General features: G+C 41.5%; 1 protein-coding gene across 1 annotated transcript in view; it reads right to left on the bottom strand.

Moving 5' to 3' along the window:
• ccdc88ab (coiled-coil domain containing 88Ab) overlaps nt 1–15,560 on the bottom strand; it is a 61,540-nt gene extending 45,980 nt beyond the window's left edge. Inside the window, exons 1-3 of the mRNA XM_070915639.1 lie at nt 15,498–15,560; nt 15,263–15,363; nt 5,167–5,275 (exon numbers count right to left, since the gene is read on the bottom strand). Coding sequence (XP_070771740.1) covers nt 5,167–5,275; nt 15,263–15,363; nt 15,498–15,560 — 273 coding nt within the window. The remainder of the gene's footprint in view (nt 1–5,166; nt 5,276–15,262; nt 15,364–15,497) is intronic.

A 15,560-nucleotide genomic window follows, 5' to 3' on the forward strand; every position in this document is an offset into this window, starting at 1 on the left:
AAGCTGGTCTCAACTTACCTACAGATGATAATAAAAAACACCCAAAGAAGGCCTGATATCCTACATTACCTATTCTCAGAGCCTTGCCAAAGAACCTTGGAAAGCTTTGGGGCCAGGCCCACTGGGCATGAATGGTGGCCTCTGTTACCCTTTAAACAGTCAAAACAGAGCTCCCAGCCTTTACACCACACCCCAAACCAACGCAGTGGCAAAGAGAGGACAGAACTGCCCTTATTTCCGAAAATGTCTAAAAAGGTTTTTTAAGGATGGGAGCAGAGAGAAATGTTACTTTTAACTTTTCAGCCACCAATAAAACAAATCAACATTAAATAACATCCATTAGAGCTTTCAGAATAATTTGTATAAAACAACTTGTTTAACAACTAAACAAAACAAAAAAAAAGGTACAACCCCTCCCATCAGTTTGATTTTTGTAGTTTTTACATTGAATGGCACCAGATGCTCTCCGAGTGTGATTTTCATAAACCAGGATAAAAGGATTCACTTAGCAAGCTTTGAGAAAAGCCAGTAAAAGCACAAAGAATTTCGTTTCAGCTGGCTGAAGCGCCATATTACACCCTGCATAAGGATGCCAAACCAAGGCCACTAAATTAAAAAGAGGCCCAGCATATATTTGGACTGACCGCCAGAGAAATTAAACCTTCAGTGGACAGTGCGTTCGGGAATGACCAAGTTAATATCCCACTCACGAAAGAGAAATGCGATAATTGCTAGCATGAGAATTTATGCTCACTAACGGTTAGGAAATATGTTACCGCTGTAATCATGTCTGCTTTTATGTAACATTAAAAATGCACAGTACATTCATATGGACAAGCACACACACGCTTACAGCTGTTCAGCCTTGATTTGTTCACCAGATTCTGAAATCAAAGTCTGAAGCCAGTCTAGACATTGACCTCCTCCTACACAATCTACTGCACCAGAACAATAACTTTGATCACGGACACAGACACACACACACACATGTACGCTGACACACACTCCTTATACGCAAGCTAAGCCCAAGAGAGATCATGCTATGAAATGAAAACCATTATTATTGAAATTCTTGTCTTGCACCAATTCACGTTTCACAAGTTCTGCACAAAGCAAATCTTCCCCCCGTTTCCCATGTGAAAAATGACACACACACTGCTAGGATTACATCTTGTACAGAAGTGAAGGGGCAGGGAGGAGGAATGGAAAAGTAGTGGAGGCAAGGGATGGGGGAGGAGAACTCAACTGCCTGCCTCTGATGGTTCAAAAAGGTTAATGAATGAATTAGTCATCTCTTGACACAAGAAGACCCTTTGGCGAGTCAGCAAGGGCACCAATTCAATAAAGTCTTCCCCTCCTTCTTCCTCCCAGACACTGAATGAAATATAGAGCTTTTATAAAAGAGACAACACATCAATGGACAGCAGTGCATGGTTGTTTAAAAAGCATAACTGCATTACCTTCATTTAGACTTAGACTTTAGACTTTTTTTTATGCGTGTGTGAATTCAGCTCATGTTGATGCATTACTTAGAGGTTTCTAACCGATTCTGATCTGAGGTTACTGGGGAAAATTGAATTTTAAAAAAAAAAAAGTCTTAAGTGAGATCAATTTATTGAATCACAGGAAGTAACCAACCATACAAGGCTTCCACTCACTCCAAGTCCTCCTTCAAAGTGAGTGAGTGAGCTGAATACTATAGCAAATTGAAAACCTGTTAAGTCCATTAGCAGGCTATATTATGACTTCAATGGTTGTGTCTTCACCCATATGGCTCTGGAAATCTGAAACCGCTAAGCGACAAAACAACCACAGGAAAAGGAGACCACCGCAAAACCATATATCAAAGCCAATTTTCCTCCTCATTACCCCAATAAGAACCAGCTCCTTCTGACTTCAGAGCAGAAACAGTGTGCGAGTAGAAACAGTGTGATCCATAAGTACGTTTTTAGACATTGACACATTTTCTGTTGTTTTTGGCTCTGAGCTCCAGCACATTCAATTTATATTGAAACAATGACAGAGGTTAAAGAGCTGACTGCTTTAATCCAATGAGCTGGACTACAGAGCCTAAACAACAAAAGATGCATCACTCATTGACAAGTAATAATGGACAGAACAAGACCACACAAGTTACTGCAGGTCTTCTAAATAACCCTTATCGTTTGGTCCATCTCTGGCCAAACTACAACCAATTAGTCAAGATCGTCTCTCACACTTGCACTCTTCCTGAGCGGTCTTGCATTTTATATCTTAGCCTGCTTCTGACTATTACTAATCTGAGTGTCTGAAGTGTCTTGACTCTGATTAAATACACATTATCCACCCGCAACAATTGCAGCTGCTAATCAACTAAAAGTCTCATCACTGATAGTCTAATACCTGTAAATCAAAGAGAGGGGGGCGATTAAAGGGAAATGCATGAAAGAACTGAGATAATTTAAAGAGCACACAATCAAGAGGGTCTGAACCAAACAAGTGTTGTCCACTGATGACTTCTTATGTCATCCAACCCCAAATTCTTTGGTATGAAGTACCGATAGCCCCATGTAAACAAGGCAAAACATTATTTTTGTATCACATTATGATATAGCACTTAAATGTCCTCTTAAACTGGAAGGTCCATCTCTTTACCAGCTCACTGAGTGACTGTCAATGGCTGGTTAAGTTCCTAAAAGGCCATCGAGGGGGCAGACTGACAGTCAGCAAGGACAGCAGGGAACTTAACTTGTAGGTGGTCTCTGTGAGGCACAGCCTGCAGACACAAGTGACTGAACAATAGTATGACCAGGAGGTCAACAGAGCGATGCAGGGACAAACAGAGAAGATTAATGAAACACCATAGATGAACACGAGTTTCATTGTTGGCTTACATTGTCCTCATAAAGCTAAAACAACTCAGATTACCCAACAGTATGTGTTAAATGCACAAAGAAAAAAAAATCAATTCTTGCCCTGCATTTAGATCTCCAAAACAACACCTGTTCAATCACATTGTGTTTGCCAATGTCTTAAACATATTTTGTGTCACTGCCGTCAATTAATAGTGCAATAAATCAGACAACTGATACAAGTGGACAGCTTTGTATCTGTTTATGTCCATGTATTAAAAAGTTACAGACCAATAGTAAAACTTTCAAAAAGGACTAATAATGCAACTGAAAGTAAACGGAAAATTGTGCAGATGCATTACATTACACTTCCTTTCAATGGCAAAAAAAGTTTTTATTTTCAGTAATGTTCGACAAAAAAGGTGAATTGTATTGCATAAACATGCTGGATCCAGGATGGTAAAGATGCAGGGTATGTCCTGTCGCTAACAGAGTAACGCAGATGCCCCCAGGTAATGTCCTTAACCCTACCCGTCATCTCATCATCTCCCCACACTGCTGGTCACTACTTAACCCCAGCAGCCACTGACCCAACCAGTCACTCGCAGACAGATAATTCTGCTAGCCGTTTCAGGCGGCCTAGTGGAGCTTTTGAAGGCTTATAACGTCAAGGTCTACACAATAGGCTGATTGTTTAAATAAGATGACCCAGGAGTCATTAACAGGATGTTTAGAACCAAGGCAAACCAGATCTAACAAAGCAATTAACCAATTAATTAGGCACTCTTCACTTGAGTTCTGGGGCAACATTAAAGACATAGAAACATCAGATTTATAAACAATCTAAATACATAAAAACAACAACCTTAAAAACAGTTCAGTCTTATTCTAGCACCATTTACATACAGAAAAAATGTAATCAGATGAAGCTAAAAGTAGGCCTTAAAATTAACTGTTTCTCCATTTCATAGTTTGTTATTTGAATAATACCAAATCGCGGGATAAGTAAGTGCCTTTACACAGCCTTTGCACAGCCACAGCCCCTGAGGATATGGGTCACAGTCTTAAGTCTGAAGTGTGGGAAATCTGTATCTCTGTCAGCGCCACTGCTTGGCCATGGTAACATTCCTAAACTCACTGCACTGTCGCAGCAGCATGCTGGGTCACGCTCAATTCCTGGTTATCATAAACACAGTTGAGACCTTGTTTTGCAGCAATGTTGCAAATCATAATCTTTCTGGATTGTTTCAATTCGCTAAACTCACAGGTTTCACAATCGGCATAACAGCTACACACAGTTAAGAACTGACACTGTGCATTTAAGTAATACTGTATGATAGCAGGAAGTGTGTGAGAAGTGCGGGGCTCACTGTCTGATATCTTGTTATCAAGGAGCCCATCTTTCATCTGTTCTCCATCTTTCACTCCCACACTTCCTCCTCCACTTCCTCTTTAGCCCATTAGATTAATAGGAAGTCTCAATCACTTCCTTTTGGTCGAGGTAATGATTAACTCTGGTGAGCATCTTAACTGACGTGGTTCAGGGCCTTATGAGCTGATACCATGCTAAGCAGTAAACACAGACTGAACACGAGATAAGACTTCACTATATGACGTGACTTGGTGTGCTTCTATCACCTTCACATCTCTCCGACTAAAGCTTCTAAGTCTGTCTTGTAGGCATTAAGGTAATACGGTGAGCTGCTTTTTGTAGTTTTGGTATCTTTCTGGGTCACCTGAGACAATCTGAAGGATCACCATCCAAGAAGGAAATGCTGCACAAGATCGTTTTTGAGATATAAAGAGAAAAGTAAATGAATTAGATGATTCATCAGAGTGAGCGGGACAGGCAGATCAGTGTCTTCATGTGTTTCCCATCCCTAATGTCTCTGTATCTTTACTGGGCCCTCTCTGACATCTGGACGGGGGGGGTCATGATACCACATCACACGCAGTCACACACATACACATCTGCAAATATATCTCTGTTTATACTGCCATGTCTTCATGTGGCATGTGCTTGTGTGTACATATTCAATTCTGTGTGTGTGTCAGTGAAAGCTATGTCATCATTTTTTCCAACTCAGGCATAAGGGAACATGGGAACCGAGTGTATGGCTTTACTTAGAGCTTAGCTTCAGCCCAAGCCACGCATGAACGAGTTTATACAAGTCATTCAACATGAATTTGATCCATATCAGTAGATCCACTCTCACGTTAAGCTCAAACTTCACCTCAACACAGACACTGTTGAACAACATTAACTTCTGATCACACAAAAAGAGGAACAAGTGATATCTGACTTTGCAGCTTGTTCAGCAGAACGAAATCTTACCTGATAGTAGGCTTTAATCTGCCTGATGAGAATAGAAAGGTTCTGGATGCGCAGTGTGGGATCATTGTTCACTTTCTTGTTGGTCCTCTGCACTGTGGCCTTGGGATTTCTATGGGGAAAAAATGGCATACTGTTATTTAATCATTGTTTGTAGCAAAAATAGAAGAGTTGAAGACATTTTAGAATTTCTGAGCGTGTGTCACTGGTTTGTTTGAAACATCTGTGTTTCAGTTTGACACTACGTTGCTCTATGTGATGGAGCGGGTGTGTGTGTGTGTGTTTGGCTAAAGCATTAGCAGCACAGTCACAATGGACCCTTGTTCAAGCAGGGCCAGTGCCATAACCATGTTAAAGAAACCACAGACCCAAATGAAAATGCCACCCCTTAAATCTGGTGGCACCAGAGTTTCAGACAAGTGTTGTCTCCAGCCTTGAAATCAAAATCAAATTGGAGAATTAAATCAATCCAATTTTCCAATCCATTTTCAGGCTACGTTGTCATAGACAGAAGGACCTAGAGAAGAGATCCTCTGTAGATTGATTTAAATTACTCAGAAGGATGTCATTAACATGGTAAAGGGAGTAAACATTCATCATGTATTTCAGGTCTGATGATAACCATGATTCCCATTTCTTTCCGTCTGTCTGAATCAAAGAGAAGAAATATAATATTAGTGCTTGCAGAATAGAGAGCCAGTGAGTTTATCTGACTGTGTGTTGCCCAAGGGACATTAAAAGGGGCGTGCATGACGACTGATGTTATCACGGGTGTCAACATGTTTCAGTCTCATAGGCATTCCACAAATTCACACAGTACCACCTCCCCAGCCGCTGTTATCTACAATAACAATAACAATAACAATCCAAACTACCATTTGCATATCTATGGAAATTAACTTTAAAATGCTAAACCTAATTTCATCTCAAACCTCTTTTTAAAACCACATTTACAGACAAGATTATTGGTGTAACTAACTGATGCAAAACAATGTGTTTCTGTCTTTTTGTCTCTTTGGAATGCTTGACATGCCAGGCACATGATCAGTACTAAATCAGCAATCCATGCATTTATCAGCTAATTACTTTCCCATGTTTTAACTGTAAAGTTTACATGTCAGGGCTTCTTAACTGCTACCTTTGACCGTATGTGTTGTATTGATTAAAAGCCTGTTCAAATGACAGTTTTGGTATATTTACAAGTTAAAGGTTAAACAGACGAATACTGTGAAAGCCCTGTGGCCTTAATGTGATATCTACTGATCCCCTGAGGGAAATTCCTATTTCCTAGACTCCCCACTTCACAAAACAGAGGTGGTGACAAAGCAGCAACCCTAGAGATGATATGGTTTCACCAAGCAGCAGAGGGATGCTTTGAAAGAGTGGACACTTGCCATCATACTTCACTGGTTCAAATATCTGTGTGGGATTTGGTGTCCTTACTCAGGTCGCCCAAACATGCTACCTTGACTCTCTTCATACAACGTTATTGTTCTGGATATATATTTTTCTTCTGTTGACCACGACTGGAGAAAAGTAGAAAACTCAAAGGCAATGGCACTAAGAAAGAAGAGCATTCTCATTTCTTACCCAACAAATATCAAGATAAAAATCACTTGTATCTATTTTAACTATTCATAAAGGCATTACAAAATGTATTTGTAAAAATAATTAGTAACAATTTGTTCTGGCACACTAGGGGCAGCCTGATTTGACAGTGTCATCCTTTGTCTACCATGCATCGAGCCCAAGAGAAAAAAGTAGTAAAACTCACATTCCCTAAAAAAAAAAAAAAATATCCCTGTAATTAATTCATGATACATTTGCCTTGGGATTGTCTGGGAAAACAACACTACTCATGTGCATGAGATTCTTAGAGCCTTACATCACCACTGCTACAGAGCTCTCTATTTCATGATATGCTCTTCAGACTTCAAAGCATGTCCATTGCATGACCTATATATGAGGGTCAACATGCCCCAAGTAGGGGGGAGGAGAGTCCTGGCTGCTTGCAAATGTATGCATGCATGCATGTAGTGTGTAGCACATGTGTAGTCATGCATGTGTCTGCATCTGTGCACTCCAGAAGAGCACAATCATGTCTGTGTCTGTGTAGGTGAACGGCTCGATAAAGCTTAATCCTGAGCTGCCAGGATTGAAAAGACAGCATATAATAAATAAAAGAAGATTTATTTGATGTATACTATCAGTCTTCGGTTCTGTTTGAGAGAGGAAGTCAAAGGTGAAGGATTCCTTATCTTCCTCAAGGACATTCAGCTTGGTGGATGCTTGCAGTCACAGGGGACTTCTGGTTGAATGGCATCTTACTAAATCACTAGACCATTGCTGCTGTGTCAATTAAACATAAATCTATTTCACATAAAACCAAACCATAGGAACCTGTTTCATACACAGGAATATAAATATCCCAAGTTCCCAACAATCAGTTTACTCAAATTTACATGTTGATCACAAAAAGCAAAGCTCTTTTTTATCTTTTCATGTGCTAACTGGAGTATGTATTCATTGACTTTGTAGCTTAGCTGTAAAATAATATTTTAATAAAGCACAATACTTATGTTACACCAAGAAAAAGGGCAGAATGTCTGTCTCTTAAAATCACCCGAATGCAGTGTGGATGTGTTAATTAGTCTTTTGATCCACCCTGATATACATATAGACACACACACAATCATGCTAATCAGAGGGACACAGGGCTCTTTTTAATGCTGGTCTAAATGAACAATCATGTGATCTCCCCAAACCCGCCCTCCACACACACTCTGCCCTTTTCAAGCTCCATAGTAGGGGGTCTATTTAACCCGTTAATTAAAAAGCACAGAGGAGGTTGTAATCCTGTCATGGCGAGGAGGGTGATGTGGTGAATGAGGTGTGTGTGTGTGAGAGAGAGAGAAAGAGACTGAAAGAGAGAAAAACAGCGAGGAAAGGGTTTGTCCATTCACGCATTCCATCACCATCAGAGTCGGCCAAGAACATGGCGGCCACGACAACATGACCATGACAGCACCACACAGTCCACCCCTCATTTCTTTGGCTCCGTCTCTGATGCCACACACGCAGGCACGCGACATGCCGACACCCCCTGTGGATCAGCAGGCGAATAAATACAACGACTTAGAACAGCAACTGGGGTCAAAAATCCCTCTTATTGCCTCCCTCCCTGTTCCTGCTGATACAGTAAACTTAAGACTTTAAATAGATAAATAGATTAGGCATAGACAGGCAGAAAGCCATCTAAACAGCCAGCAAGGCAGTCAACTAGTGAGCGAGTCAGCCAGACGGCCAGTCAATAAGCCGGTCCGTCGGTTCTGTCAATAGGCACTGCAGCCTTATGTAGAGCCTGGGGCCACTGGGCTTTCTCCTCTCATCTCCTGACTTTGATTGGCTGGGTAAGTTAGGGAGTAGTGTTAACCTATATATGACAGGCTACATTACAGTCAGCATGGGCAGCCAGGCACATACTCATACACACACACACACACAAAGTAGGCTAAATGCACACACACAAAGAGAAAATGCAGGCTACATTTGGCCACGTGCTCGGCATGGAGCTTATGAGCTGAACTGTCCAAACACAGGGGGGGACAGTGTGTTTTTGCCTGTGTGTGTGTGAGACAGAGAGAGACACACACACACAAACAGGAAGCCAAACAGCTACATTAAGAGGAATCTGGGGGATGAGCAGTTATTAGCAGCCATGCTAAGGTTCAGTTCAGGATAATTCTGTGGGTCTGTTTTTTTAACATTCACATTACAAACTAAAATCAGGCTGACAGCAACATGAACAGTCAGTCACTAACAACAAATTGGAGCATGCAAACATGTTTGTCTTATTTCCTATTAGCTGGCAGACCAATGGAAAATAAGACATGAAATATCATATTTAATTAATTTTTAGGATTTTGTGTTGAATTTTACAGATTACTTTATTACCTTATAAATATTGTTTTGCCATTCCCCAAACACACCACACTGTGACCTTTATGGCACATGCGCAGAATCAAGAACCAGACAATTCAAGAGTAATTCAATTCAAGAGTAATTCAAGTAATGAGTAATATAGCTCTGTAAATTAAATTGAGTCCTCCCTTCCTCTCCGAGTACTACCTTAATACAATCAAAATAACTTGTGTTTTAATGATCACACGACAATGATTGGAATTCTTGCCTTAATCTTGTTATAATCAGATCTTGTTATGCTGGAGGAAATAGAAGCCTGTAAGTACAGTAAGCACAAACAGTCAAGCTAACCAGTACTTCTACAAATGAAATGAAGCTCAAACTAGTCATAGGTTATGAAGGCATTATCCTTCTACTTTCAAATTAGGGCAGTAAATACATAATATATTGGCACGCTACATAAAAAATACTTGGTAATACACGTTATCAGTTTGCAATACTAAGATATTACAGAACATAAGTCATTAGTATTGCAGGTATTTGAATATTTAATATTTTGCGATCATGTAAACCTAATGCTCAATGGCATCCTATTTTGTCATCCCCCACCCTTCTCCCACCATGGAAACTGTAGTATACACAGACCAGTGAGGATCTAGCCATTGGTATGTGGTTCTCGGCACTCTATTTCCTTGTCGTGGCTTTTCATGGACTCGTTTCTCTTCTGTGTTTGTCTTTGTGTTTCCACAGGGCCTCTTCCCATTCCCCTCCTCTGCCATTGTATCAAATACAGACTGCAGCTAAACTCATTACTGCCAAGCTAGCTGGATGTGACCTGATACACTGATTTGCACGGGACTACACTTAAGCCATATAACATTGAAATATAATTCAATGTTTTAAATAATAGGCAACATTGCTTATATTATAAAGGCTCACATGGTGTATGATTCCTTCAGCACAACATGGTCATGCCCACAACTAACTACTCTGCTGCTCTGAGTTCCTCTTTTTAACAGAAACGTTGTACATGGTCACTGATTGACTCTACTGTTAATTCTCAATGTGAAGCTGCTGTTAATGAAACTCAACACTTCCTGCAGATGTTTCACAGCAAAGGTCTTCCAGGGAAATGTCCCCTGAGCAACTGAAGGACATGTAACATGAAACAGATGGAGGAAGTGTTGAGTTTGCATTAACAGCAAACAGCAGCAACAGCAAATTGACACAGTAAATGGGGGCAGATCAGGCAAATTTGATCAAGTATCAAGTTTCTCTCTTAAGTGGATGTAATTAAATAAATAAATAAATAGTTAACAGTACAAGCATTAGTACGTCCAAAAATGGGATGTGGGCTGTCATTCATTCGTATGAAATGAAATGCAGCACAACTGACAGATTAAATGGTAATATCTTTGCCATTTCCTGACAAAATTCCAAATAATCCTAAGAATACATTGCTTTAAATGTCAACTACTGTAAATCAGATTGACTTTGAATTGCTAGGGCTGAGACGCTAAGAGCAAACCTGTGTCTAAAATCCTAGGATGGTCCCTGTGGGGTTTAACATGTCCTTGGTTGTGGGATTTTGAGTGCCTCACATTAACACAGCCTTGTTAAAGTTTTGTCCTGTCAAGGTCACAGCTGCTGTTTCCTGTCTGACTTGATATACATCCTCCTGCTAGACAGACACAGAGAGCATGGCATGACACAAAGATGACTATGACAGATGCCAGATTGATCGACTGATTCCACACTTTGATGTGGGAGGGCGTGGAAACCACAGTCCAAGCAGCAGCAGCAGCAGGAGAACCGAATCGACTGACACCCCAGCAGCAGCTCTGCCTGCCTCCTTTCTCTAGTCCAGCTGGAATCCCAACTATGTCTGCTGTAACTAGCTCTAGAGAAAGCCAACAAAGGCTTCAACGTGGTGCTCAAAGAAAACAGGAGGGAAAGGGGAGAGGGAGTGGGAGAGGTGTGGCAAGGACAGAAAAGGAGACACAGATGAAGAAGAAAAAGACTCAAGCAGGAGGAGGGATGGGAGAAAACAGACAGGGCAAGAGGTACAACAACAGTAGGTTTTGAGACATGATGAAAAAGAGGGATGACACAAAGAGGGAGAGAAATTAGTTCATATAGAGGAAAGAGAAAAACAAGATGAGGGTGAGGACAAGAAGTAGTTCAATCTGGCTGCAACTAACAATTATTTTCATTATCGGTGAGTCTGCAGTTTATTTCCTACTCTATGAAATGTCAAAAAGTAGGAAAAAGCGGAAATGCCACTTTCCTAGAAATAAAGGTAATGTCTGCAAATGTCTTGTTTCGTCCGAACAACAGTCCAAAACCATTGGAAGACATTTCATTTACATGAGACAGAAAATCGTTGCAGCTCTAGTCCAATCAGATGAATACAACAAGCGAGGAAGCTAGCAAAGGAAGAAATATTGTTTAAAAAAAGGGTTAAAACAACACACGTCATTCAGTGTTGTCCCTCCAAACCAAAACTCTCCTACAAGTCCAGGGTGTGTTTGTGTCCGCATGATGTGTCGAAAAGCCAATTCTGTCATGAAAGGAAGTGATGACAGGCGTAGGGAAGACTACATCCTGTGTATGTGGATTTACTGTAATGTGCCCTTGAGAGAAAAACAGGCCTTCAAATCTACAATCACTATTAATACCAGTAGATCCATATCCACTGAATCGTAGCTTTACCACTTTATGACAGAAAACCACAGGTAAACACCCTCATCTGTATGTTATCTGCAGAAAATGTGATAGTTACCTTCACGTTATTTATACTGTCATTTCCACGTGTGCAGCCATTCAAACAGATTTACAGACATGCTCGGATCTGTCTGAATACATTAACCTGTACGACATGCTTAACTGCATTCTTTTCGTAATCCACATATGTTTTACATCTCTATACTTGCACTATCTTCACCCAAACTAGCAAACAACAGTTTCTTATCTAATTTTCAGGGTTAAAGCTGGGTCACACAGCTATGCAGTGCATGTTCAGTTCTTAAAAAAGACGGCATAGCTCTTTGTGCCTGTCAACGTGACAAATGTCATGTAAAAATCAAGTAGCACACATCAAATCTCCCTTTTTATTCCTCAGAGTTTCTATCTCACTCACATAACTCTGTCCCAACAGCCCGTAGAGAGCAGACTGACTGGTTCACCGAAAAGGTCAATGAGCCAGCACGGGTCTACAGGACTGGCAGGAAAACAGAGAATTCAACTGGACACTTGTCACTCTGACAAAAATTTAATTGGCCCCCTCTTGCTGAGCGGGAAAACTAATTGGTTTGACAGCACTGAGGAGGCAATCTAATTGGCTGGGTGATGTCAGTCACAAGAGGGCAGGGGGAGGGGACGTGGTGCCATCTGGGTGTCAGCAAACCGTTAGATAATCCTGGGGTCTCTCATCTTCTCTCTTTATGCTCTCCCATGCTGTCCCGACGACAACTGCTGCCAGCCTGTCTGCCATGTCTGCACTAAGGCCATACAGAGACATTCACACAGCAACACTACAGCTACACTTCAACAGCTGGCATCACCAGTAAAAATGTTAAAAGCTCAAGTTTCTTCAGCCAGAGAACTGTAAGTGTGAGTTTGTGAGAGAAAGAGAATAAAAGTAAATTAATTCAACCATGTTAAACAACATCTACGAATGTGTGTGTGTGTGTGTGTGTATCTTTGGAGTTTTAGCATTCACTATGTTATCAGTGCCGAACTCTACAGGGTTTTTTTTTCAGTGTAAACAGCAGCTACCAACTGGAGGCTAACACCAGTGTAGCCTTTTAAGCATGACTGGATCAATCGCATGCAGCGCAATGCCAACTAACATTCACTGCAATACATTTCAAGCTGGCAGAACAGAGTGGGTGAGGAGAAAACACAATGCGTACACAACAGTGTGTTTGTGGGAGTAAAAGAATTGGAACAAATACAATCCCTTAATTAATAAGGGGGGAAACAGATATAGCATATGTCTTTGATGGATATCATCATCCAAAACCCCTCCGCAATAGCTGCAAAGTTTAGCTGCATGAGCTGTGACATACATTTTGGCTTATGAGTCTATTTTAGTTAGCTGGGCCTACTGGAGGTGACCACGCACTGCTGGTAAAATAGGAGAGGCAGACAAAGAGCAGCCTCACCAACATAACATCTGACCAATACTGTAGGCCTTCTGTGTGGGAGGGTGGCTGGGCAAGACGATTACCAACAGCTGCCTCAGTCCAAAACCAAATGCACAGGAAAAAAAACCCTACAGATACACATACTCCCACGCAGACACAGAAGCCCTGCAGAAAAGCACACAAACATAAATACACAGAGCTGGCTGTGACTGGCAATCCCCGACATCCTGTCAGGCGATCGCTAAGCCAGTCACAGTTCATTTCAGCTCTACGCTGGCTGTTCTCTACTGGAGCACTCTACCAACCACAGAAAATTCCTGTCCAGATTTTTCCATTTATTTGCAGACAGAAATCCTACTGAGTATCTGATCAAACATCTCAATCTTAATATGTAGAGCAGTGGCATTGCCATGAAGCTTGACAACCAGGGCTTGAATTTGTCTTTTGCATGTCATCCTCTTGCTCTTTCTTTGCATATCTTCCCTTTCATGTTTCAGGTTTTTAACCATTTGGGCAAATCATTTTCTACTTCACTCACCCTTCCAACCCTTCCCCCTCATATCCTTCCGGTTGCTTTCCACTATACAAAGTCCCATAAGGGAAAATGCTCTAAAAAATATTGCTGACTTTTTTGAAGAGGCCGTGTGGAAGAGGAAAGACGCCCTTGTCCAACTGAACCTGTCATGGTCTAAACATCTTTCTGTCCTGATAGATACCTCTGAGAGTGTAGATGCAGCCTGGAGGAGAAGGAGGAGGGAAAACAAGCATGGGAAATAGAGGTGGAAGAGGTAGTTGAAATCTGAAGGTAGGCGGCTTAGTAGTTATGCAGTTGAGCAGCAGGAGGTCGGGGACAGTGGAGGAGGGCAGAGCAGGAGGAAGAGGACACCAGAGACAGGAAACGGCCATCCCGGGTTAATCAGCTCCTCATGCAACACAGCTACAGCTTAACCTTTAATCAATTCACACAGTGCTGAGGTATACTCCACACTTATACAGAGGCTTGAGCAAAAGACAAGGTACCTCTTATCTAGACAATTCTGCCAATCTAACCTTGAAATACGAAAGATACTGAAGCGAGGTGACACAAGAAGTTTCCCCATGAAACTGCGACACATTATAATCTCTTGTGAAGCGAAAACCAATTCCACTGGGAGCCGGCTTGGTTGAATGCTCCTTTGATAGGCACACAGGAGGAGTAAATGCTGACAGTGTAGAGTGCGGCATTAGTGGAAAGTATGAAAAACTGCCCTGCTGGAGGGGAAGTAGCAGCCAGACAAAGGAATGGAAAGCTGTCTTCTGTCATGCTATATGTTAGGAGGTGACTGGAAAGACAGACAGATTTGACATTTAATGTCTCATCTTCTTCATCATCCACCCTCTTGAATAATCAAGAGATCTGCCAAAGCATCCACTTCCCTTTTAATAGAATAAAAACAAACACATGTGTGTCTGTGCTGGCCTGCTACATTGAAGAAGCTTCTGCATTGCCGTGTAATCTGCATCCAGATTCTGCACTGCTACCAGTGTTTCCCCTGCTTAAGGCTACTATTTCTAGTTTAATCTGCAGCACAGCAGGAAACGTGAGCGCAGTAGCTTCCAGGGGCGGGGTGTCTTTACAGAGGGCTGCAGATGACAGTCTAGGGTGACTGAGAAAAAAAACAGAGCAACTGGAAGTTGTGGAGCTGCTTGATGCCTCCTTGCACCACCACGGATGCTTGTGGGCGACCCATGCAGCTCCAAGGGATCCTAACAATAACTGTCTGCTGAGGTTTCTGACAGTGTGACCTATCATTGCCCCCAATACATGGTCCCTTTGTGCTTAGCCTACATTCACTTCAGCAGACAATTACAAGTGCTGGACAGAGGCTGGAGAACAAACTGCATATAAATATATTATCTACCTATTTGAGGTATACATACATCTATTAACATGGTGCGTTTGCGGTCCCAAGCAAAGGTCAATCCTGTTACATTAAGGTGGTGCAGGGGACAGATGGATTGGTCTGTAAAATGTGTGTCAAATTACTTACATCTCGAGCATTATCTCGTTCAGGTAAATCCCATCCACTAATTCAACATATTCCGATAATTTGTTGCAGTCGGTCACTGTCGGCTGCCCGACTGTCTTCACCTGGAAATAACATGGGACAATGCAAATAGGTGTTGAGATAATCAATAAACACTTGAAAAGAAATGCTTTCACAGGGCAGAGCTGTTTAATTAGTGAGTTTAAGACACGTTTGAATAGTTAATTAGGGAGCTTACCCAGCAGACCAGAGGCGTGAGCATAAACTGCTCCAGCAAAGGGGTGAAAACCTTGCTTTCCAT

Source organism: Enoplosus armatus, chromosome 12 (assembly GCF_043641665.1).
Source record: "Enoplosus armatus isolate fEnoArm2 chromosome 12, fEnoArm2.hap1, whole genome shotgun sequence".
In the NCBI taxonomy this organism is placed as follows: domain Eukaryota; kingdom Metazoa; phylum Chordata; class Actinopteri; order Centrarchiformes; family Enoplosidae; genus Enoplosus; species Enoplosus armatus.